Genomic DNA, 26,859 nt, shown 5'->3' with positions numbered 1-26,859 from the left:
GAAGTGAGTCAGACAGTGCTTATTTACAAGAATATTTGGAATTAATATATTTTCCATAATTTCTGGAGGCTGACAGTAACGAATCCTCTCCCTTTCACAGAGGACCTTTGCAACTCTTTTTAATATTCTTTTACTGGGCAGCTGAAATATGAACTTGTTTTCCCAGCTAGGAAAGCAGCATTTTCCAGCACATACACATAAGTATGTGAGCATAAGCATCATGTACTTACGTATTGTTTATAGGAAACATACAGATTAGATACGGGCATACCCATCTGGGACTCCCTTATTTTCCAGTCACAGAACATGCCTCTAAGCCAGCACAAAAACAAAATTTGGGGACTGAAAATAACATTTTTTCCCCATTTAACTTGTATCTATAAAGTCGATTCCACAAGAGGGAGCTAGAAAACAAATAATCTTTCATGAAGCAGGCTATTAAATTCTTTATAGAATAAAGTGGTGGACGTGCTACATGTGTCCCTTATCAACCAGAAGAGATGGCTGAGTTGTTGTATCAAGTCTCCCATTATGATGGCTCTTTGCTGTATGGGAACATCAGGTCGTGCTTCAGGGCTTTGTAAAGACTGACAAAAGATTCAACCCAAGTGTCCTTCTGGTGCCCCTGGGACTGAGCAGCCCTGTAGGCTGTGTAGACCATGGTCAGCACTGTCCTTTCAAAGTCTTCTTTCTTGAGGACCCTCGGGTAGGAGGACAGCCTGCTACTCAGCCTGCGGATCTCTGTGATGCTCTTGGGGATAATCTCATTGCAGATGGTGTCAAACTCAGCAGCCTTCCTCAGTGAAGCCAGTTCCTCATCTTTGATAGAGATCCTCTGACTCTTGTCAATGTCAAGCTCAGATAAAAGGAACTGGTACAAAATCAGAACACAGAAAGCTATTTATCTTCTCCAAGAGACTCTATTCAAAGCAAACACAAATTAACAACGTATTCTGAGGTCTTTGCTACAGGTCAAATGGAGACAAACCTCTCAGAGCACTGCCTGGTGGTGTGGCAAACCAGAAAGTCTCTATTTGAATATTGGACTCCTCTGTTACCCACCTGGGAAAACTAGAGACAGGCTATGGGGAAAGGAGAGAGGAAGAGGAAAATCAGGTAGTCTCCTGTTGTCCAAAACAGGCAGAGGTTGCTGCCAGTGCTATGTGAGGATTAGAGAGGAGGGGACTGCAATACAACTAGGAAAGCTCATTTACACTCACAGGGACAGCAGCTCTGGACTCTGTATTACATCTGCAATCTCCACTGATGGGAAAGAGGGGACCTGAATAATTTTGAAGTAAAAGAGTCATGCCTGTGGGATTACTCTGCAGCGATTGATACTGGTTGTTTTAATAGCTTGGACAATTAGTTTGGGACTGAGACTCAGATCAAAGAATTAAAATACATCGTGCTTTTAATATATAACTGTTCTGGAAGAAAGTTACTTTCAGAGACATTTACTCCGTCTTTCACTTTGCCTGTGAGTGAGCTAGAACCCACATTTGAGGTACTGCAGGCAGCTGCTGCCTGCTTAAGTGCTGAAAGAGCTGCATTTGGTGTCTATATGTCTCTTCCCTCCCTTTTGGTAAACTACTATATAGTCAGCAATGGGTTTAAAGCTGGGATTAGTAAAGGTATGAAGACATATGATGGATAACCCCATTATGAAAAGTAACCCCAGTCTTGCTTAGAGATAGAGGAACCATCTGCTCCCATATACTGAACCTCATAAAGCAGGACCACGTCTTCCAAGGAGTTTTGTAGCACTGGATTAAGGAAGGCAGCTGAGGACCTCTTCAATCGCTGAGCAGCTGGGTAAAGCATAGCTGGAAAATAATTATGGAAAGTATGATTTCTCACTGTAAATAAAATGGGCCACATGGACTGCTTTGACTGTAATCAAAAAATCAAGTTAGAGGTTAACTGTCTGTTCCTTATTTGTAGAGAGCCCAGCGCAGAGTGGTTTGTCATCCAGGCCTGGGACTCTGAGATGCAGCCACAGAATAAGGAATAGTAATGACAACTGCACCAACAATATAGCCTGAAACTTGTGTTCTTCTCCTGGCTCTGCAATGGGAAGCCAATACTGACCCTCCATACAGCCTATGTTCTTCAGGCCATTCTCCTGCTGTCACACTTCTAAGACCTACATTTCTCCTGGTTTCAGCTGTCTAAAAGTTGATCTCTCTTTAGTTGACAGTGAGCACCTCCAGAGAGTAGATTACCTCATCTGTCCTGGCTATTTATGTCTGGAAGGAGTGACTCATCCTTTTGAAATTGCTATGTCTCTTCATTAAGCCTGGTACCAGCTTGAACAAGACAGCTAAATTCAATGAGGTGAATCCCAATTTATTATGACCTTAATACTACACAGCCTTATAGCTAGACACAGCCCAGTCTGTCACAGTTAGGCATTTATTCACAGTTGCAAAATGCACTATGGATATTCTCTTAGGAAAATAAAACACACATATATCCCCTGAACCCAGCACCCCAGTGTGGTAAAACATTTACAGAAACAATGAACTGTGCAGTCAGGAGCACAGAAAATGTCTGATGCTGGAAGACGACCACCAAAAGGCTTTGAGTTACTAACTAGGTATTAGTAAGAGTTGTAAACTCCTTTTGGAGTTCAGGAAAAAAAAAATATTTTGTTCAATTTTATAGGTATATGATTTGGATGTTGATGTTTAGATATGGTAACCATAGTTTGGATTTGCTGGATTTCTTCTAATATCTGGAAACAGGAAGGTGTTTTTTTGTTTGTTTTTTTTTTGTTTTTGTTCTTTGTTTGTTTGTTTGTTTTTAAAGCTGTGCTGACATGATTATTGGTGAATTTTCTCATGAACTTCATTTCAAAACTTTAGCTGTTGAACACTAAGTAAATTTGGTAACTAGTTTAGACAAGGAGGAAAAAAAAAAAGGCGTTATGAACACCCTCCTGCCCCATCCCACCCCCCCCAAATTAAATATATTAAAACAAACAAACAATAACAACAACAACAAAAAACAGTTCTATAGTTACTAGTAACATTTAATGGGACACTCAACTTATTTTAAATTTCTGAGAAGTTTCATCCCACCCTCTATCTACCATATTTTTTCCATGAAATATTTTAACTAGCTCAATTTTGTCTTTTTTTTGCCAAAGCTCTTGTGATGGATTTTGCATGCTGCCTGTAGAAGATCTCAATGTTATTTAAAGCTCTCTATGCTGGACATGCAAAAAAATTCTGCAGTAACTCTAATTTTATGGAAAAATTGTCTCTGCTCCTTGACCATACAGTTCCTCAGAGAATTTTCTTCTTTGATTACCTAAGCAGATCAAAAATCTATAGTTTCTTTTAAACTCTGTAGCCTGAATGTATTCCTGTTTCCTGGACTGTTTCCAGCTGTTGACTTTGTTAAATCTTGACTTGTTAATGATGTTTAAGTTCTTATAATACAATGAGAAAGAAACCAGACCCTAAGAGATTTAATTAATTAGGATCTTTGCTATCTGGCATATGGAAAATTATTTGGGATAATACCAGGTATAAAGTAATACATGCTTGATCTAGGAAAAGGTATTTTGGACTTGAATTAATGGGGGAATATAGTATAGGTAAAATAGTTTGCTATTTTGCAAAAAACATCCTGCAGCTGGATACTACTAACTGTAAATACATCCTACAGTGTTGGGTGTAATGAAATTTTGGTAAGACACGGTTCTTCATATAAGGCTCAGTGCTTAATATCAAATCCATATGAGTTTGGATTAAAACTTCCTTAAGGAACTGAATGGTACCTGCACAATATGTGACTAAAATTCTGAAAGAGAGAATGCACCAAGTAAAGGAACAGAAGTGCAGACAACTACTTGGTCTCTGCAGTAGTCTTTCCCCCACCATGACGCCTTTACTACCTGACCATCTTGTCTGGCCCAGCTGAGGAGGTGGTGAGCTTGGGACACGTCAAAAGCTGTCTGCAAATTCTGCTCTGCAGGTGTGTTTGCCTTCATGTGAGGAGTCAACTCAGATTTGCTCAGTTTGCTCTGGTGTAGTAGCTTTTTGGAGGATTGTGGGAGGAATGATGTAAGTGATCAAAAGGACAGGTGTCTCCTAGGTCCATTCTTCCCCTGAAAGTCAATATGCCCTGTCTTGGTAACAACCTCCTTGCTAGAATCCTTCTTATCTGCTTCCTGCTGTTGGAAAGAGAACACAGCTTTCCTACAGCCTGGGTTTGACCTAGCCAAACTGGCTGACCACTGGCACTGTGGAACTATCCACAATTTCTGCTGCTGCTCCATCACTGATGTTCATCATTCTTGCTCATAGCTTTACCGAGACATACTGGAGCTATTTCATCTTTCACTATTGGCAGCTGGAGAATGCATTTGAGTGCTTGTGAAGGACTTGAAACTTCAAACACTAATTGCTGAGTAATTAAAACTTTTATTACTGGGCAATTAAAATTCTAATTTCTAAGCAGCTGGCAGAAATCCAGTCCATAATGGTGATGATTCATTTTTATCTCTTTTATATGACTTTTCAATGGAACCAGACCCAGTGTACAAAGTACCTATGCATATGCAGATGGTTCACAGCTCAAATATTCCCTGAGCCATGGAAAAGTTGTCTGTGTCATTTTGTTTCAGTGCTGTTATTCTTTCTGTCACCACACTATTTGCTCTTAGCTTTCAGACAAGTGCAGGTTCCTACAGTGGGGCTTGGTGAGGAGTCATCAGATCCAGCCCATCACCGTTTGCCCAGAAAAAAACTCTCTTAAGGAGTCCTCAGGATATTGAATAACATATTATTGATTTAGTACTGACACACTTGCAGAATCACAAGTAACGTCTTGAAAGGCAGCTGGGTTTTCCTAACATGCTGTTCTCAGGTTGACTATATATTACTTTAGGAGATTCAAAGGGACAATGGTCTGAGCTTCTACACTGTGAGAAACAGCTTTGTATGCGTATCAGAATCATACCATCCTCTGTAGGGGCCAGACTAGCACTGACTCCCTGATCTCATTATCTTGTTCCCAAAACATATTAAACTTTGTTACAGTTCTTACAAACTTTACTCAGAAACTCTTTCTGAGCTCATTTGTATTTGTCATGGTGATCTGATTTTCCTGCTTCACATTTTATTCCAGTCATTTCCTTTCTCCTTCTTCCTGCACAGTAGTCAAATCCTTCCACCATCACTGCCTCCACCATCCTTTCCATGAATTCACGAGTTCCTCAGAGATCATGTGAGCATTTAGAGCAAGTACTCTCTGACTTTTATCACACTAAATTAACATGTACGTAAGTTTAGCAAAAAAAGCTGAGACAGATAAAAATTTGCAGCTAATTTCTACATTTGGTGATTACAAATTCCACTTAAAACTTTTCTGCTGATTTTACTTCCTCCTGCATTTACTTCTAGATCTGATGTAAGTTAGCTGGGCAATACCAATAAATAGAAGAGTTGCCATCTCTTTACAGTTTTCTTTTTCAAAAGAAAGTTACCATCTCTTTACCATTTTCTTCTCCTGAAGAGTTACCATATCTTATCTATTTTCTCCCCTATGTCATAGCAAGATTCAGAACAGGGTGCATTATTTTATGGTGATGATTCGGACAATTCATTTTAGTGGCAGCAGTTGTGAATGTCTGAAGAGGAGATCCCCAGTCAGTACTGCCATAGAAGGCCCAAGCTAGAGCTATAAGGCAATGGATAAGCTGCTGTTGATTTGTAGTTTTTACTTGTGTTACAAATATGTTGAGAGATCTCCAACTGAGTTATGGGTGCTTCTGTGCAAAGGGCTGAGTGGTCACATAATGAAAAGCTTCCGATACATGGAGATAAGGTAAGAAAAATAAGGTTTTGATTAATATTACTGTAAACATTTTCTATTACATATCTGTGTACTGACACTCATCCTCCTCTGCATCCCCTCTTCAGAGAGGTGTTAGGAGTGTTCCCAGATCTGCCTACCCGCACTGCACAGAGAGGCCTCAGGGCTGGAGGGAGATGAGAGCAGTGTGTCTGAACATGGTCACCTGTTCCCAGCCCACCCGCCTGACCCTGAGCAGCCTGAATCTGTGCCTTGGAGTGCACCACTGCTCATGCCTGAAGGTGGTGGGCAGCCAACAAGTCTAGTCCTAAGGGCAGCTGAAAGTGCCCCACAAAATGAAATGGAGGCGTACCCGTCTTCTTGCTCATGGCAGGAGTGTGACCACTCTCACACAACTGCTGGCTCAGCTCCACTTCTCCTTAAGGACTACCCAGGTTTTTTACTAAGAGCTATGGCAGGGTTCACCAACTCATTGGCCTGCTTTTAACTGTTTAGCTCACAACATCTTAGAGACTTATTTACTGCTTAAATGTAATGTCAAGTCTGAAGCTGTCAATAGATTTATTTTAAAGATGTTTTCATCTCTTTTAAGAACTGTGCAAGGATTTTCTGGATCTCAGTATCCACATGATAGACATTTGTGAGCCAGATTTTCTATGCAGTTTCACTGGTGACAGTGTAGCTGTTTGGTTTTGCTTTCCAGTACTTGCTCCTGCTCATGGCATTTTTTTCCTGATTCAAGCACTGTGATGTGCTTGCTCAACAAGTACAGAGCATAGCAGCAAGACTACTGAATTGTCTGTGCGTCATCAATGCCATTTTCCTCCCCTACAAAAAAAAAAAAAAAAAAAAACAAAAAACAGAAGTATCAAGCCAAGAGCATGAATCAGTCCCTGTGGGGGCCATCCTGGCAAAGCATGTACACCTCCCTGGGGTTCCTGGGACATGAACCCAATTTAACTGGGATCATGACTCAGTAGGAATTATTTTGATTGACTTCAGGGTCATGGAAAAGGACTATCTAATTGCTTCATTTGGACCCTTTTAATGAAGGACAAGAGGAGCAGAGTAACAAGAGGGCTTGTGCTTGACTTCCTGAAAGCAGCATTTGCCTATTGACATATGTGAATGCAGTGGCCCAAGTGGAGCTGTTCTACAAGCCAAATTCAAGTCTGCAGCTGCTAGTTTTGTCTTTCTGTCTTAGATTATTAGAGCCTGACTCCAAAGAAAGCAGTGAAAATCATTTATTTGGGCATCACTAGATTTTTGAGACCAACTCCCTATTTCTGAGATTACAAGGAAGAGAGCAGTTGCACAGGCAGTAATGCACCAGAAAAAGAAGAGCCATCTTTGAAACTCTTTTACATTTTTACCTGCAACTGTAGTAAAACCATATCCTTTCAGATCACCATAACCATCTTCTTACTACAAGATCACAACCACTGCTTAGTAGTGAGAAACTGGTACAAGCTCTGTAGTACTTGATTCCTCAGAGCAAAAGTTTCCCTTTCTTGCCAAAGACATTTGAAGTCAGGACTCCTAGATCTCAATGGGAGGAAATGAATGCATCCCATATTATAAGAAGAACAATTTCTCTCTATTTTGATGCATTGTATTAGTAAACCAGAGAATAAAGGTTATTGCTACAAAAGAACTTTTCAGTTCTCAGAGTGCATGGAAACAAATACGCTACCCACTACATGGAAGGAAATGAAAATGTAAAACTTGATAGGTTATTGCTCATGATGGCTCAGTAAAGTACGTAATTTTTTTTAATTAATTTTTAATTTTTAATTAAAATTTTTTTTTAATTAATTCATTGGTTTTTATTTTTGTTCTGTCCTATAACAAGCCCAGAGAAACAGAGCATAGCACAGCATTTGAATCATACTCCAGTGGTAGCCTAAAAATCACATGGTTAGAAAAGAAAATTTAACAAATATGTAAACTTGCTCAGTCTTTTTTTTTTTTTCCCTTTACATGTATATATATATGCTAGCTTCTTCAAGAGTCAAAAAAAAAAAAAAAAAAAAAGAGAGAGAGAGAGAGAGAGAAAATAGCTCCTTTGCCAGACGCATAAGCCTTTTAAGATTGCTCTTAATCAGCCTGGAGCATATGTTAATTCCATTGGGGAGCTAGAAATTTTCTTGGTATCATGACATTTTTTTTTCACCTGCCTGGGATTTGCACTAAATGGATCTCAGCATACCTAGAGCATCCTGTCAAGAGAAGATATTTGTTGATAAGCTGATAACAGATTTTCTGTTTTCTTCTTTACTTAAGAAGAATTCAAGCATTTGCAAAAGCAAATGAGCTGAACACTGCCCACAAGGTAGTTGTATATGCAGATGCAGCAGCCATTAGAAAGCTATGTAGAAATTATTAGTGATCTAGGTTTGTTGAACTTGTTGTGGAGGCTGTTGGGCAGTTCTCAGGGGTCACTGTTGCCTTGGATCTTAGGGCAAATATCTTAAATTCTCACAAGAGGATTTTTTTTTAATGGTGTATGAGAAGTGTTGCTTTGACTTTGGTCTCTATGCTTTTCCTTGACTATACACTACAGAGAAAAAGACATGAGTCTCAAAGTCTGCATGCCTTTGAGGAAAGCTTTTTGTTTCATGTTTCACTTTGATTATCTCACTGATGAGAGTTTACAACCAGCCAAGAAGTATATTTTATACATAAAGAGCTTTAGTTTTAGTTAAGTTGCTCCATTGCTGGTGCAGGAATCCCTAGTTAACTGCCTCAGGTTGATTGTGAAATTCCTGTCCTTACTTTTCTGCAGTCATACAAAGGCAATACATATTTTGCTTTCTTAAGCAACTACCTACTTTGTGTCTGGGACAGATCTTGATTCGAGAAGCATTGTTTCCTCCAAAGTGAAATGGTGTTGGCCTATGGAAAGAGTGTGGTTGGCAGTGAAAATAATGATGAGCAGGTTTATGTGCAGTAATCCCATTCTTCTTTACTTCTTGTCCTGTACTTGTCTTGTCCCCTGTGGGTTCATCACCCATAAGGTGTTTAAACTGTCCTGGGCCTGCATTCTCGGCCAAGAAAAGACCTGAGCTTTGACTGGCCAGCACTGCAATGGAGCGTGCTCAGGCAATGTTTCTTAATACTTCCAGACATTTTGTCTTCATGCATAAAACTGTGGTGTTAGAAATGATTGAACACTTTGCTTTAGCACAGGAGAAATAAAATGAGTGGGAAGCTGAAGGAAGAATAAGAGGAACAGAAAGAAGGGAACCACACACACAAGCACGCACACACACACACAAAAAAAGAAAGACTAGGGAAAATCATCACAGTGCTATAGGCCAGCTTCTGAAACCTGCATGTGGAATTACAGTTACTCACAAAAGTAGCTCCCATGACAACAAGTACTATGCAAAACTTGTGCATTCCAGCTTTAATACATTAAAATCTCCATTACAGGGACTTGAAATCCCAGTGCCCCTTACGAGAACACAGCAGAGAGATGGAGAAGACATTTTAATTACAAACCAAGATGAACTAACACATTTTTAAAAGCAGCTACCAAGAGAATTTTCCTCTCTGTACTTTCAGCTCCATATCATTGGTATCTTAGCTCCTAAGAATAAAATTAATAATGTCAATGATCCATCCTTTTATCTGCCCGTTGACTAAAAGTGAGGATAGAGATTTGTTTCTTCTTATAAATGGAAGGTTAAAAGAAAAAAGCTCCATCTTGAAAGTCTGAATTTTGTCAATAACGATACAAGAAGTAGATCTTCCTACTAAAATCAGTAACAGGTAACACTGTTTAGAAAAAAAATAGTAAAAAAGAGGAAAAAAATCAGCTTAGAATTATTAACAGATTGTATTTAATTACTTAGTTAATGACCTAATCATTTTTTTCCAAAGTTAATTTTTATTATTTAACTACTTTTAAAGAAACACATTTTCTAAATGGGTGTCTTAGTTCCATAAAGTTTGACCAATCCACTTTATATTTCTGCACTTCATAAATATCCTGAGATACATTAGACTAGATTAGACTACATTAGATTAAATTAATGTGTAACAGAGTTCCTATATTAAACAAGAATTGTAATAGCCTTTCTAGTTACTTAACATAAGTAAGAAAAAAACAGTTTATAGAAATGGAGACTGCTAGAGAAGGAAACAGTCCACCTGAGCCTGTGATTGTGAGAGGCGGAGGAGATTTTAACTTTTATGATTTAAGTAGATGGTTTGAAAGATATGACTAGCATCAATCAACTAAAATGGTCTCAGAATTTATTGCCTCACATGGAATTTTTATTATACAGCATTTTTACCAGTTCCCGGCCTGGAGCAATGTATGCTGCGTTATTTATTCTTCACTTGGTCATAAAGAGGATGTCCCCCCCCTAGAATTATTTATGCTCATAAAAAACATGCAAACAGCCAAGAAAGCCTTTAATGTGCTGGAGTAAAGCTGCTGCAGCAGAAATGGAGAGAGGAAATACACACACACTAACTAAACGAAAGAAGAAGTGAAAAGTTGTGTCCTTCGGTTTACTGCCATAGTCCCAGGAACTGGGGATGGGCTATGGTGAGCACTACATGAGCAAAGGGCAACAGTAAAGAAGGGAGATACTAACACTGTTGCACAGACCTAACACAGAGGCAATAAGCAATTTTAGAAACCTGTGAAACTTCAGACAGAGGTGGAAAATGAAACGGTGCTTTATGTCTCCTTCCTCATTGCAGGGCCACCTTTCCTTCCCTATGTGTATCACGTTGCTCACAGGAACTTCTCTCCAAGATCTCTTGTATGAGAGAAAAACATTAAGCAATCTTAATTAAATGGCTTTGAAAATGTCTGTTACAAGTGAAGGGATATAATGATGGTTAGGTCTACTTCCAGATCTCCCATGAAGGGAACGAGGGAGGGAAGATGTGCAGCTAGGTTGGTGTTTCAGCACCAAGTAGTATGAAAGGCCTTTTTTTTTTTTCTTTTTTTTTTCTTTCTTTTTTTTTTTCTTTTTGTTGTAATTTCTTTTTCAGTCAGGCTTCCTTGGTTTCTAGGCAGGCAAAGGTGTCTGTGCAGCTAGGATTTCTCTGAGGCTGACCTCATCATGGCTGCAGCTGCAAGAAGCAGTCTTGTATGCCTTCCCCACATTCTCCTTCTTCCCCTTTGTGCCGACACTACTACGTCGTGTGGCCACACGGTGAGCCAAGTCAGGGATCTGGCTGGTTGTGAATGAAGGCTAACAGCAAACCAAAAAAAAACATGATAGATTTTAGCTGCCTTGTTTCCCATCACAGCTGCTACGCTAGCAGTGCTCCTCCTTGTGAGCAACTCCCAGTGAAAGTGCGGTCCAAGTGCTCTTAGGACATTTGGTGATGATTCCAGTTCTTGAATGATGTAAGGATGGATGGTAGCCCTGGTTAGGAAAAGCAGAGGACATTCCTCATGGTTACACACCCTTGATCTAACCACCAAGCTCATGGTCTCCTTTCTGAGGATGGCCATCTCACACAGTGCAGTTACTCCTCCTACTAGAGATAAAGATAGGCTGCAGGACCACTAGCCACTGACCATTCCTTTCCCTTCTATGCTTACACTCTCCTGAACTTTTAACAGAGTAAATTCAACTGGCACAAAGAATATTTCAAATTTATTCTAAGAATGAATGCTGAGAAAAAATATCAAACATCTGGTTTGAACTACAGACCTAGCAGAGAGCAGTATGGATTTTGTCATAGTCATGAATGACAGCTCAGATTCTTCAGTGGAAGTATGTATTGCTGTTGTTGGCCAGTTCCAAAAAATATCTATTCAGAGAATAGGAACAATATCATGTATATTATCTAGACAACCAATACTATATATATTTACGTGCTCTTTTCAAGATTAGCCTGCCTTTTTAACTGAGAGAATGGCTGTCCCCTACCACATGCTAGCAATAGAATTAGATTTCTGTCTCCTGATGTTTTCCAGTTCAATCTGTCTGCCTTCTCTGCATTAACGAAACACAGTGCACTGGATCTGTTGAAAGGGCCCCTGTACAAAATTCTGTGCAGGTGTCCAAATTTAAAAATACATGGACCTACTGACTTAAAATATATGACCTGCAGATTAAGATATGATATATGATAATATATGATATTATGATCATGATATTATGATCATAATATATATGTTACATCATAATACATTATATTATGATCATAATATGTGATCTGCAGATTAAGAAAAATAACGAGGGATTAGTGCTGGTGCTGATTGTGTTGTCCTGTGGTGAATTATTGTGTGGGAACTGTCCCACTGAGATCATGGAACTGTTAGCTGAGGGAAAGGAAAACAGAAGAAATGATAGGGACCTTACAATAATTCACTTAAGCCATTTGTGAATACCTTCAAACAGCAAATAAATTCCAGAAGTTAACTGTGGATCTAGGAACAGTTATTAAACTGATAACAAACTATCTATTATTTTAATTGTGCATGAACTTCTCACCCACATATAGCAGCACACGTGTGAAATGACAAGTTACTCCTCAGACTCATTAGGTATCAATGTCACAGCTCAAAACCAAGGACAAATAAAAGTTACGGTGTTCATCATATCTTCTCCCTCAGAATAGAAAAAATCAGAATTTTCTTCCCCTTTCCTTCAATTCCCATCCAAGCTCAAGTAAATCAGTAAGAGGAGAATACATAAATCCCACTTCTCTGCTTCCTGTGCTCCAAGATTTTACTTTTTCTTCAAAACCAAGGCAGACCCAGCTGTTTTTACAGCTGCTCATTGAGCTCCAAATGTCAGTGCACCTGCTACTATTTTTCTTAACGACATGAATATGTGCTGGATAGAGAAAATGTATAAATCAGCATTGCCCAATAAACAAAAACCAGGGGGATATCATATCCTTTTTGTGAAGAAATACGTTATTTCTGGAAGCAATGCGTTTTCAAAACATTGTGTATTTTCTAGTAGTGAAGATAAAAAAAAAAAAAAAGACATCTGAGAATGTAACAGAGCTGAAGATGGATTCACTTTGTTTCTGAACTGAACTGGTACAGCTGTTTTGCCACCTGAGCAGAACACGGAGTGCGAAAACCTGTGCAGTATCCCTGCTGAAGAGCCAGAAGGGACCACATGTCTCTTCTGGAGTGGTGAGGGAGGGTTACCACAAGAACGCATCTGTTTTGTCAAGTTCACACCTGCATGAATGTCTGGACCCTATTTTGTTATTTTCTGCATCTAAGTGAAAATATTACTAAAATAATTAACAGAACTCAAATATAACAGAATATAATTGTTGGATTTCATTGTGTGCAGATGTAGTGGTGGGCCAACAGAATTTCATCAATCTTTGTGATATTGTCAGAAACATAGTAATCTGAAGGATGGATGCAAAATTATTTATTTTTATAGCTGCCTCCCCCGCTCCACAAACACATATATGGGATTTCCATTTTACAAAGCTGTCCTTTGTCTACTGTTCTTTATTATTTCACACTCTCCTAAAATCTGAATATTTCTAGACCTTTCAGGTTTCACAATCTGCTGAAATAAAGCTGAGACTGAGGTACAAATGGATTCACTATTAAATACAGAAAGTCCTGCCAGAACCTTGAGTGCTGCAAACTGCTAAAGGCAGGACACCATGGACGAGGTCCTCAGATGACCTGAACTAGCACTACCAGCCCTGTGATGCTCCTTTGTGGGCAGCCAGGTCACAGAGAGCCCTGTGCTGTGAAAGGCATGTTTGGAATCAACAGGAAGAGAAGAAGGTTAGATTCGGGCTTCCAGAAATCTTACAGTCAACAAAATTACTCAAATACATTGTCTTCTGAGGACAGGAACTGGAAGGAACCAAATGCTGACAGCTGCTTCTGAAATTAATGAAAGTTCAAATCTCAGCATCTTTTGCTGCTCCCTCTCCTGTCACCTACAGATGTCATCACCCAATGGCTCCCAGGCAACAGTACCCTGCCAGTTTGTTGTGGATATTAGTCAGAGCTTTTCTTCCTTTCCGTACAGTCTCTTCTTTTGAGCTGAACTTGTAAAATGGATTTTTGCTTCCAGGAAAATAGTCTAAGTAAATGTTTAAGGAAAAAATGCTAATGATCTCATGTTCTATACTTAGGAAGAGTAAAACTGGAGTAAGGAAGGAAGACTTGATTTCCAGTGAAAACATCTAGCATGTTGCTGACTGAAACCAGCTGGGAATTTATTCTTCATTTTAACTCCTCTGTATGAAGGAACTGGAAGAGAAGACATTTTTATGATTGTGGAAGAGCAATTTAGGCAAGTTGCTGTGATACATTGTAAATATCAACCTGCCTTTTCCTGGATTTTTCCTGGATTCACTAAGTTGAACAATTTGATGCTTTCACAATGAAATATGTTTGCTTAGAAAAGTTTGCCAGTATGTTTACACTCATTTGCTTGTCATTATAAGCTGCTAATGAAAAATCTTTAGGTCATTCTGACTTCTGTGGTCTTGTGTCTAGAGAAACACTCTTCATGAAAACCAGACTTCGTTGTGTGATAATTCTGCATGACATTTCTTCCTCAGTTTGGTGGTAATGATGATCACTAGGGAAGCTTATAGAGATCATCTAGGTCTGAGCATGTGATAGATATTCATTTTATGCCATCATCATCTAACTTGCTTCTGTCATATTATGGGAATATTATTATTGGTCTACCTTATAGATTCGAGGCAATCACTGTCTGAGGTACTGGAGCACACACAACACACACACCGAACTAATTATTTATAGTGGTAGATTGACATTTCACATGGCCACAAAATGAGGTAGGGACAACTTGTCCCCATATTTATGTTTCTAAATGGGAGCCGCAGTACTCTTTAAGTTCCATTTTGACCTCTAAGCATTGCACAGACATTAAAGATGAAGTAGAATGCAAACTAGCTGGCTGAGCTCCTAGGACACACTGGATTAGCAGCTGCATTGGGTTACAGACAGCACTCTAGGCTGTTGTGAAAGGGACATTCAGAAGGTGATTTATAACTTCATATAAATAATGTTTGCTTTATTTTTTCAACAAAAGCACCTGTAAAGAAATGCACTGTAGTCTGAAAACAGACAAGTAAAATGAAATATATTCAAATAGCTGCTCCCTGTTGAAGGACCAGCACTCTTTTCCACTTCAGCAAGCAGGCATTCAGGGGGTGCTGAAGTCCAGCCTCAGGTTCAGCAGCATTTACATGCAGAGGTGTCAGGGGAGACTCATTTGTTTCTTTGACAGTTGTCTTGTTTGGCAGCATGAATTCAATCAGGAGTGAACAAGCCAGCTGGAAATGATGCACACATCTCTTTGATCCAGTGAGTAGAAAGCAGGAATGAGTATAGAGTATTTAACACACATGATGGGTTGGTTATGTTTACCTCACTGGCAAATGTGTGCAAGTAGAAATAGAGCTCTGCATTGATGGTGCTATTTTGCCTGAGTCCCCATATGTTCCTCTGTAGGAAATATATGAACATCTCATTCTGCTTTAGACTTCACCTCAGCTGGACAGTGCTGGCTGTGAGCAGCACGCACAGAGATTTGGGCTGACATAAGAGGATCTGTGCTGGATGGATGGTCTGTGGTACATGTAGTTAGTCATTCAGGGTTTGAAGGGCATCCAGAACTTCCCAGCAAACATCCAACAGCCTGCTCCCTAAATACTATTTCTGGAAAAAAAAAAAAAAAGTGTCTTTCTAGGGAAATGTAATTTCTCATGGTTAGCTATATACCAGGTAGACTCTTGAAATACTTATTCATAATCTGGAGCCTGGAGCCCACAACATTTCCTCACTGTGAATGTGAGAAATACAACACCCTGAAAAGACAACCCCTCAGTCTGTGTGATGTGTGGCTTGTGACTGCCTTGCCTTTCTCAGCCCCACTGATAAATACCTGAATCTTCCTCTCAGCTCCCTGCATTCCCGGAGGATTCCCTCCATCCACTGTATTCAGTGTTGCTCAGGCCTCAGCCAAGCAGCTGCTGTCTTTGTGCATCTGGGTTTGATTCTGGGGAGAGACAGGGCATGGTGAGAGACCGGGACTTGGTGCAGAAAGGCAGGAGGGTTAGGCAATGATGGCAAGAACCCCAGACCTGAGACAGAAAGTAGGTTTGGGCTATTCTTATTGTTTGACACTTCCCCTTGCAACTTGGGCCTAACTGGGCCTGATTGTATGAGATTCTTGTAATGGGGCACACAACTGAGGAAAACTTGTTGGGTATTTTTGTGTGGACCCAACTGATCTTTGGGCTTACTAAGTACAAGCTGAGCTAAGTCTGCCCCTTTGAGCTCTGTTTAGTAAAAACCCCAGTGAAAGAAAGCAATAAAACCAGCTTTATATACGTTTTTATTGTTAGACTTATCACCTTCCAAACCTTTCTGCCAAATTGGCATGGCGATCCAGAAAACCAGAAGCTGCTGTGACTATGACAAATGAATGGTTTCACTTAAAACATGCTGTACTATATTAGGATGTCTACAAGTAGTATTTAACTGGAAATGGAGCTTGTTCAGTGCCAAGTCATGAACAATAGCAGTAAACGAAAATGAAGCATGCGTTAAATGTCTTTTATTTTAGGAGGGGGTTTAAGTCACAAACAGTTCTCTCAGACATAGAATCTGCATTTAATAAATAAATTCAATAAAAAAATTACTTTGTGCCTCTTTAGAGCCAGGCACAAACAAAAACATAATGTCATGGCTGTGAGCGTTATGAAAACCAGGGAGGAAAATGAGGCCTTGCAGAACTGGCTTCCATTTCTCCAGGGACTGATGGGGGGAAAACAGGGACATGTGCCACTGTGTCACTGCTGCTATGACTGATGTTAATGGGAGAAGATGACGGGTATTAGTGGGGAATGCTGTAGCTCTATAACCTTGTAAAAGAGAAACCTTCTTGCAACTTCCATGGAAAAAACAGGCTGTTTCTTGGGAAGTGGGGAAGAGTTCCTTTCATACCTACGTAGTTTAAAAAGCTCAGAGAGAGGCAAACAAAAGGAGATATGTGGAGACCTTGACACCTTTCTGATTCAGCAGCAGTAACTTTACCTTTTACACTGTGACCAGTGGTGAATTGCCCAGACTACTGAATCTCACCATCCTGGTGCATTGGCAGGTCGGTGAGGACCACAAGAAAATGTGGGTCCTGCTTATGTGAGAAAAGGCAGATATATGCAGCCAGCCCATGAGCCTGAGAAGTAGACAGATAAGATGAAGACCAGCTGTGACAGATGGACATCTGTTGAAGAGCAGGTTCAAATGAGGATGCATATCACACTGAAAAGGGGGTGAATGCTACCCTATTCTTAAGCAAATCTGCGCTTTATTCTTTCCCATCCACATTTATCACATTTTCTCTCTCTGTCAACTTTTCCTCTCTTTTCTTCTTTTCCTCTCATTCATGCCAGTTCCTCCAATTTGCTACCTTTGTCTTCAGCTTTTTCTCTCTTCTTTCTTTCTTAGCATTTCTGCCTTTTCCTTTTGCTTCTCGTTTCCCTCTCAGTTACTCAAAAAAGTCCTGTCAGATTAGAAAGTCTGTACTTTTTCCAAAACAGACAAGAGATCAGAAGCGTCATCTCCATTTGGGGTATGCCACCACCTGCCAAATAGATGGAAATGATGAAATCCTGATGTTTTGGATCTCAGCAGATATCCACAACTAGTCCGGAGCAGTTTACTCTCTTCACAACTAGGCAAAATCTAACCTAAATGTTCTGCTCCCCCACAGCCATTCCAGGGAAGGGTGTGGGTGGGTCACACAGAAGACCTTGTGCATTTGGGTCTCCATCAAGTGCTTGCAGGACAGCATTGCCCTTCTGCCACCCCATTTCCTCCCAAATAACCTCTGAGCTTTGAAGAGCTTATTTTTCTCTTTCTCAGCAACTCTTTTTCAGCTACCCACCTGGCTCCTTCTGAGCAGAGAGAGACTCCTGGAGTTTGGAGCCCAGCTCCTGGCTGGTGACCTGTTTCTCTGTGGCCAGGGAGGAATTTCCAGAGGATGAGCGGTATGCGTGCTGATCTCAGGGGAACTGGGGAGCTGCCAAACCGAGCCAGCATGCTGAGCCAGGAAAGGCCCCACATACGCTTTCACCAGAGGAAAGGAATGTTAGTGGAAACTGGGAATAGTGGAGCTTATTTAACTCTGCTCTCTTCCTCCTTGCATTCTTCTTAGCCTCAAGCCCAGTATGGAGCTCTGCTTGCCACAATAGCAGCAGAAGCAAGGCAAAAAAAAGCCAGGTTATGGTTGCAGTCTGCAGCACCTGAGGGTGGGGGGTTAAAGAGAACTACTGGTGAAGGATAAAATGTTGAATAGGCCAGGGAGCCCCATGACTTGGGATGCAGACTCAGGCTGGTATAATGTCTCCCAATGAGTGAGTATGCTGTGACGGATATACCACATATATGTTTGTGTGTCTTCGCACAAATGTTACTTGTAGTTCATCCTGTTTGATTTTTTCTTCCTTTTTGTGATACCTTGATGGCTCCCTGTTTTGCTAAAAACTCAGGGTTCATGCATCCTGCTAGGTTCTCGGCATCTCAGATGTTCCCTTCAGTGGGGTGCAGAGGGAGAGTGCATGGTTTTGCAGAGTCCAGTTTTAGTCTCCAGGACTGCAGCCCAGCATACAAGTCCTGTCCTGCCTTGAACCTGAGCACTGGCTTTGCAAGCAGAGTTAATTACTCCACTGTTCCATGTTTTACCTCAGTGATTTACATCTTGCCTGTCACAATCTGAGTAATCAGAGCCTTTGCAGCCTGATGATGTTCATTAAGACCTGCTGACTTTCTCTTCAATGACACTGTACTGTTCAGTGCTTCTGACAGGATTTCATTCTGCCTGAGAAGTCATTACCTTCCTGCTGAATCTGGAATGATTTACCCAAGGAAACAAGAAAAGCACTTTATGCTTCAGAAACATGAAAAAAAAAATATATAATCATCACTAACCAATATACAGGACTACACACATGCAGTCATCCTGAAGAAACCCAGAGCAAATGATTAAATTACTCTGTGCCTCACAAAGAAAAGGGATGTTAACACTTACTCTCCTTAATTACACTGAAAGTTCTTTGGAGAAGAGAAATTTTTAACCTATGTTTGTTTGCAAGAGGTCAGGTATTAGTGGGGTCTCTGGCCAGAGCAGTGGAGTAAAAGATAATCAGGATAGGACTCACAGAGTGCTCTACAGTCTTTGCAAGTGTAGATGAGTTATTTCATTCATAACAGAGCTGCTTCGCCTGTGGAGGAGAGCATTGGCTTAATAGTGTGCATTTGGAGCAGCGATTGGGTTGATAAAAGTAAGATGAAGAGAGCTGTTTCAGTCTGAAAGTGTAAGGAGGGATTTGGATGGCAAGAGGTTCTTCTGAGCTGTCCTTTGGCTGGGAGATAAAGAGTGTGTGTACTGATCCAGATCCCATGGCAGTTCTACATCTGTGACCTATGCGAATACATGTGGGGCATGCAGAAATCCTGAAAAAATAATTTAAAAAATGAAAGTAACAGCATGTGTTTTACTGGCTCACTAGTCCTCAGTATTGGGATGGACCTGGGATCACTGAGAAGATTCTACTGGGTCACTTTCATCTTCTACTTCTCACTTAGTGTAGCAAATACTGAAAACTGCTCTACTTCATAACTCTTTTCAATGTTCTAATGTTTTTTACCTAGATTTCATTAAAATTATTGAGCTCTTTTCCTTTTTAACTTGATTCTGTCAACCAATTTATGACAATATGGGCTGTAAGGTTTAGCCATTTTTGGGCTGCTTTCTGTGGTGATAGGAGTCTCAGAATCACTTAGATCCTTCCCTGTTAACAGCATGACTGATTTTATAGAGTACAAAATCCACCTGTGATCTTACTAAAATGCAAAAACTATAATCTATCCTTCCTCTGATATCATCACAGTTTAGCACCATTGCCCTAGAAGAGATTATAAACTTTGATTTTTTAAGCACCCTTTGTATGTCTTTCAGCGTCAGGTATCCACAGTGAATCCTGATTCATGGATCATACTCCATACAGCTTAAATTAATTAAGACTACCTCTAGAGGAGCATTTGGGAAATCAGGACATGCTAGAAAGGATTTTGATTACAGTTGCAGCCCTACCCTATTGGATATTTATCCTTCTCAGGTTAAATTCATTCAGGGGCTATTGTAGTCTAGCTATATTTTGCAACACTGAGCAGCTTTTACAGGTACAAAGAATTAATCCCTTTTCAGCCCCTTCTTCAGTCTACTCCCTACTGTTTCCTGCAATAGTTCCTTGTTTTATAGTTTCAGACTCCCACTGTGGCTGATGTCCAAGGGATTTGCTAAGTGGAACAGGAGGACCACATCTGTGCTGCACAGCAAAGCGTAGGGCAGACATGTCAGAGCCAGACGCAGTATGGCCATATCATTGTAGCACGAGGTCCAAACAGGTGACCCTTGCTGAAAGGCACAGCTCATTCCCTTGGGGACATGCCACATTGTGACTGTCACCTTGGTCGGACTCCAGATAGGGACCCTTCATCGCCTTGTGCTGTGCCGCCTCCACCCTGGGTCTGTGATCTCTGCTCTGCACACCACTGTGCCATGCAGATGTCCTAGTTGCCTCCTTCATTCATTAATTCCCTTTTTTTTTTTCCTGCTTCAAAACATATTTTTGTCTTTGTCTACTTCTAATTTCTTGAAGAGCAGGAAACAGTCTTTAAATGACTCCTTTCTACTTACTACAGTGTGGGATTTTTTTTTCAAAGATCTATTATTTAGATCTTTGCATTTACACTCATCTGTTCTACAACTCTTTGCAAGGGAACTGAGGAAATAAAAGCATAGTTATAAAAGCTGTCTTCTTCGGGTTATTTGTCTTCAAAGCTAATAATTCTTCTGAATTTCAATCCCTTTCACACAGTGCCTACTTCTCTTTACAGGTATAGCTGTGATCATTAGTGCGGTAGTGATTTGCATCAGGCAAATGAACCCCCAAACCAGGACATTCCAGCCCATAAACATGTGTTCACAGGAATTGGTACAGGCTGCTGAAATAGACTCAAGGTAGTTGGGAAGAAAATCCACAGCAGATTGATCAAGTGGATCAAGGTCAGTGGAATGGGTCCTACAAGCGGGGAAGTCGGGGCAGCTGAGGTAATTTTCCAAGTGACCATGTAGGAGCCGGAGAAAAGGTAAATATTTTTTTATCCATAAGAAGAAACATACTTTACACAGCCAGGCATGGGTAATATGTGTTTTATGTGCAATACTTATTTTATAAATTGGATAACAGTAACTTTATGAAAATCAAAGGAAGTTAAATAGATGTTGCACTTTAAAAAGTTCTTGTACCCAGTCAAGCTAGTGCAATTTGCCTTTACTCTTGGGCCAGACCTTTGGAAACCTCAACATGTCCTAAAGAAGCCAAAACCATAATTTGGTATCCTTGAGGTCTGCTAGGTGAATATGTGTGTTTGAACATTTGTGTCATAATTACATTCTGTGTTCAAGCCACATTCCCTTTGCTCACACCATCCAAGCCAAAAGTGTTGAACAAGCAGTACTGTCAGTGGTGGAATCCCAGACGTTGCCTGGGAGTACCTGGCCATAACAGTGCAATAAGAGATGAGGTGGAAGAGAGGAAAATAAGGTTGAAAGGTGTGGAGATGCTGTGCATACCCTAATTCCAAGGCTTTCATCTTTTTTCCACGTGGTAAAATCACCAGCAACCTGGTATGCAGCAAATGATCACATAGCATAGAAAATGCTAAACTCTGCTTCCTTACAAAATGACTGGCTGGGTTTCTAGTATCAGCCAGTCTCTCTTTCTCTTCTGCATAGTCCCCCCTCTCTTTGCGCTGGAGAGCTACCAGCCTGCTGCAGCTAAGCTCTGCAGCAGAAGCAGCCTGCAAGAGTTTTTCATGTATCAGCTGCTCCATCAAACTCGCAAACTCAGTTGCCACAACATTAGAGCAAATACTAAAGGTTTGCACTGTTGGGAAATCAAGGAGGATGGGCCTTCTGTTCTTCCAAGTAACTGTTTCTTCAGAGAGCCTCTAAGGAGAATGAAGTATTCACCTGGTGTTATGGAACAACCTTTTGACTTTCACTGAGCACTAGAGGTACAAAATAAAGTGGATCAGATAAATCTGGATGTGACTGTAATAATGCTGAAGGTCTGGAGGGCACAGCATAGCCATTCCCAAAAGCATGAAACCTCATAAGTATTAATATAGCTAATATATCCTTTCCTCACTAAGGTTTTCTTTTTTTGTGTCTTTCAATTTTCTGTCTTCCAGTATCTCCTTCTCCAGCCCCCACTTACCATTGCATCTCTTTCTCGCTGTCCAAGAAGCCACAACTGCAAGGAATCACACTGTCTTCACTCCCCAAGCAACCACATAACAGGCATGCTACTGTTTTTGTGCTGTTTATTTGAATTAGGAAGCCCTTAAAGCAAATGTTGCCAGCTGAGATGAAATGTATAACAAGACTTGCCTTTGGGTTTTCCCCTCAGGGAATAAGCAATTGTTATAATGCAGATCTGAAGCTCACTTCTGCTCTTCAACATACTGATGCTCATCAGAGCAGTGTGAAGAAAGCAACTGGGTGGCAAGCAGTATGTGTCTTTTTTCTTTGTTTGTTAGTTTTTATTTATTTATTGTCAAAGGGCAGGGTTTGTTGCTTGGTCTCTATAACAAACACATCTTTTAAGGACTGCAATTGTTATTTCGGCCTTTCAGAAATTAATATCACTTCACCTCTTCCATTCCATAGGGAAAGCAACTCATTAGAGACCTAACATTATATTTTTTCCCTAAACATGCACTTTATAAAATTCAAGAGCCTAATATCATACCGATAAGGCTACAGAAGGCTTGAGGAAATCTGTGTTGATGAAACAAAACATTTTGTGCTCACTTAGTATCCTTACTTTAATACTCTAAACATGTCTATCCTAGTGACTAAAGTATGCCTGTAACTTCTGTACCAATGTCCACAGCTGGATCTCAGCAGGCTGAGGACTGTGTATCATTTTTAATGCAAATGAATGAGGGAGTAAAAAAGAAAAACAACAACAACAAAAAAGCCAAGCAAACAAACAAAAACACCCAACACAAACAAAACAACCTAAGATTTGTTTATGCTTTTTTTTTTTTTTTTCCATTTACTAATGTTCATAAAAGCACAGGGAGGTGGCAGACTGGTGTTCCCACTCACCACTAAGCACAAGCACAATCGTCTTTCCTCACATGACTTTGTTCTTGAGCAAAGACTAAATACTTGGTTACAGGGCGTAGACATCCAAAGTGCCCCGATGCCCCCAGTGAAAAGAAAAAAATGAATTAATTAAAAGCTAGACTTTGCTTTATCCAATTTTCACTGATCATTTCTACTGGGAAAATAAACAAACAAACAAACAAAAACTGCTGGTAATAAAAGCAGGACTCCTTGTCCAACTGTTTTGTAAACAAACTGGACTACTAGTCAATATGGAGCTGATATGCAGATTTGTATTTCTTTTCCATCACACCAGATGCTGATCTGTCTTTGCTTTTCTATTGCAAAACAGAGATAGGGAGTTGGACAAGACTTAAATAACTGAGGTTTAATCCAGACAAAAGTCATTTGTCATTTGTGGAGGGAGGGAAGGGTAATGAGTGTGCAAAAGGGTGTGTCATGCCTCGGTACTCAGTCAAATTTCCTCTGAGGTTTCTGAGCAATTCATAACTTAGGATGGTGCTTTTCCCCTCCTTGATACTGCAGAATAGGATGGGATTGGTTAGGCTGACACATAGATAATTTAAGGGAGTGGAGGTACTCTGAAGCAGCTATTGTTGAAGGAGTCATGCCCTTAAGACGTATTTGCATCTGCACAGTTCCATCAGCTGTGGAGAAGTCTGGTTTCTTCCTGAGAAGGTCTCTCTATATAATATTTGTGAGTATTAGACTCCTAATCACAACAGTGAATGAATCTCCTTTTCCCTCTGAAGTCTCAAAAAACAAGCTGTAGAGATTCCAGCTTGAAAATAATCTGCTTTCACAAAAAGAAGAACAGAGTTCTGATGTTTTCCTTTAAATGTTCATGGTGATTAAAACTGGATTTTAATAATTGCATGGGTTTCTTTGAAGGTTGTCTTGTTGTTTTTTAATTGAAGTAAGTGGTTTAGCAAACAACGAACGTCCTTAAATTGTGTAGTGACTATTTTGTGGAAATGGACCTTCCTCCTTCTCCCCCCACCTTCCCCCCCGCCCCTTCATAAATAGGATGTCCTCATTCTTCCAAAAGGTAGGATATATATATATATATATGTTATATATATATATGTTACATATATATATATGCTTCAGATATGCAAATCTACTTCTAATTTCATGACCTTTTTATATGTCTTCACTGGAAAGACAAACACTTATCTAGAGAATTAAGGTTTTCATGAAGGTAATTGGTGCCATTACCTTTATTGTACAGTCACAAGAAAGTGAGGTATGTGAAGGCACAATCACTCATCCAGTATCATTAAAGAGGCTGATGTAAAAGCCAAGGAAAGAACCTGACACTGTGAGTCTCGGGTCGATGCCCTGTCAGCAAGCCCCAAAGACTGTAAGGAACAATTAAATATCGGTACAGACTTAACAGAATTGTATATCTCTTCATTACTGAATTCAGACTTTGCCTCTCATAAAAAATTCAAACCAAGTCCGAAGAGCAGATTAGAAAGGAATTATAATGAGAAAGAAATGGAAGATTGGGGCTGGAAGGTAGGAGAGGGCACCTGAGTGGTTGACTTAACAGACTCCAGTTCCTTTAAAAATCTGTAAATGTCAGTATCTGAAGCAAAAAATCCTTTTTGGGAGGGAAAGACCACCCTCACTAGCTCTTAAGCAAGCATCTCATATGCAGTCTAATAGTCCCAAACTGTTTCATAAGTTACTGTCTTGAATACACTTGAATACAAATATACACACTTGAATACAAATATATCATGACTATGTATTGTAGCATTGGCCATCGAAGCCTGATAACACCCTAGGTATCTTTTTATATGTTGTGTGTGCTAGTCTACCAGCACAGTGTCACAAGCATCCTGCACAATCTGTGCCTTATTGTGTTTCCCGTTACCAGATATCTGCCTGGTAGAGCAGAAAATCATGCCACCTGTGGCTGCAAAGGTTTTTGCTTTAAGGTTTCATGACCTGTATTTTCTGTTAATTCAAGAGAAAAAGGAGAAAGAGAAAGAAGAAAGTAAGCAAAAACCATAATTTTGGTTCTTGGGATATATCTTGTATTTTTTATTATAACAGAATATATAAATAATTTAACCTTTATTCACTTATGCATGTGTATTTTTCTTTTTGTCTATGTAATTATTTAACTGACCCACTTAAAGGAGAAAAGAAATTCCAGATCTGTGAGGATCAAATTACACATATATAAAATGGAAGATTATTACAGACCAAATCTACAAACTCAAAGTTTTCTCTTAAATGTTTTTTTCATGCTTAAATCTTACCTCTGCTCCATTTGTACGTCACAGTGGCATGAGCACTGTAATAGAATAGCAGCAGCAACAAAGTCTTCCAAAGCATCCTTTTCTTTAAAATACGTATGTCTAGCTATGTATTGGCTTCTTTATTTTCTACCTCCTTTCTTCTCAGGAATAAATAAATGGTTTTTCCTCTCCCCCTCCCCCTTTGAAGGAGAACCTGTCTGATCTTCCGAGTGCAGCTGAAGTCAGTGTGCAGCTCCTCTCCCAAACCAAGTCTCCTCGGGATCAGGAAACTTACTTTCACAGACAGACTTTGTTTTTATCCACATCTGGAATGACTCATGGTGCATGTGAGTTTGCTGGCAGCTGTGTGAATAAATATCATTACATTTTTGCAGTTGATTTTCATTTGTTATATGGGCCAGTTGGAATTTATTTTTGTCCAATAAACAGCCACAAGCGACCTCATTAAAGGACACCCTTGAGTGCTAGATCTGTTGCTACTTCTCTGTAACACAGGGGGCTGTACATTAACCTGCATCTAAGGCAGAAAGCTCCTCTGGAATGATGTACAGCTGCACTTGGACACTTAAGTCAGGGAGTGGAGCATATGCTCTGCAAGAACATTTTGCTACTGTGATTCATATAATCACTCCTTTATTAGGAACATATAATGCTGTACTTAGACTTCAGTTCTGTGAGACAAGTCTTGGCCTTTTCCTCTGTTTGGCCAGTGCAGAGCACAAGAAGGTCCAAATCCTTAACTGGCTCTCCTCAACGGTGCTATGGGGACAATCTATAATACCCAAGATGAATGTGGAGAGGTGATGCTGAACGTAAAGGCTACTGACAGATGTTTCTTCCCTGATGCTGGCCCCAGGGAAGATGACACTGGGAGCATTATCCTGAAGAGACTCACCATGGAGGGAGCTGTGGGTATGTACTGTCTGTGGTGCAGCTCCAACAGCAACTTCAGGACAGGGCTGGGGAGCACATGGCAGTGCTTGGTGGGAACACAACACTGGAATAACAGCAGATTGCTGTGTGTCAGAATAGGCTGCTGAAAAACTGGGATATAAAGAGCACTTAGCAGAATCAAGGGACAGGATATACCCCATTCAGTGCCTCAAAGTAATGTGTCTAATTCTCTTTTATAGGTGAACGAAAGCCAGAAAAAATCCACTGACTGTATTTATGCTGGTGTAAAATTGACATATATGAGAGCAGAGTCCAGCTTAGAAGGTATAAATAGCAGAATTAAGGGGAAGGATCAAGAGCTGGAATGAAGAGGGCACTGTGGCTCAGGATTAATGGGCGCTGGCAGGAAGGCAGGAGAAAACCTGCTCAGCTCCTGCCTTGCTCATGCCAAACATTGGTCTTTGCCTCAGTCCCCTTATTCTTCTCTGTACCAGCTTCAAGTAACACCAGCTGCAAGGAAGGAGGAGGGTCAAATAAGGTTGCCTTGCCTAAAGCGACTTCACTTCTTTTCCTACACGTACGGATTTTCCTATGCTCAGACTGCCTGAGGTTACTCCCACATGAGCAGCACATGAATGTAAGACAGCTCTTTG

The 26,859-nt window shown here is 40.2% G+C and overlaps 1 protein-coding gene across 1 annotated transcript; it reads right to left on the bottom strand.

Annotated features, from left to right (window-relative positions):
• Positions 1-19: 19 nt before the first annotated feature.
• Positions 20-25,614, bottom strand: FAM180A (family with sequence similarity 180 member A). The gene is made up of 3 exons (XM_080593801.1): positions 25,313-25,614; positions 1,726-1,826; positions 20-871 (listed from the first exon to the last, which is right to left on the bottom strand). The coding sequence occupies exons 1-3, from the start codon at positions 25,386-25,388 to the stop codon at positions 530-532; spliced, it is 519 nt and encodes a 172-aa protein (XP_080449927.1). The 5' UTR covers positions 25,389-25,614; the 3' UTR covers positions 20-529.
• Positions 25,615-26,859: the final 1,245 nt, after the last annotated feature.

This window comes from Anser brachyrhynchus, assembly GCF_964034855.1.
Source record: "Anser brachyrhynchus genome assembly, chromosome: 1".
Classification (NCBI taxonomy): Eukaryota; Metazoa; Chordata; class Aves; order Anseriformes; family Anatidae; genus Anser; species Anser brachyrhynchus.
The sequence above is the reverse complement of the archived record's forward strand: the minus strand, read 5'-3'. Positions and strand labels throughout refer to the sequence as shown.

What these genes read in the sequence shown, in the direction of transcription:
- FAM180A (XM_080593801.1), bottom strand. Translation starts at nt 25,388, where the DNA reads ATGCTTTGGAAGACTTTGTTGCTGCTGCTATTCTATTACAGTGCTCAT. An exon ending in GACGTACAAATGGAGCAGAG is followed by an intron (nt 1,827 to 25,312) that starts GTAAGATTTAAG and finishes ATTATTTTCCAG; the next exon opens with CTATGCTTTACCCAGCTGCT. An exon ending in ACGTGGTCCTGCTTTATGAG is followed by an intron (nt 872 to 1,725) that starts GTTCAGTATATG and finishes ATTTTGTACCAG; the next exon opens with TTCCTTTTATCTGAGCTTGA.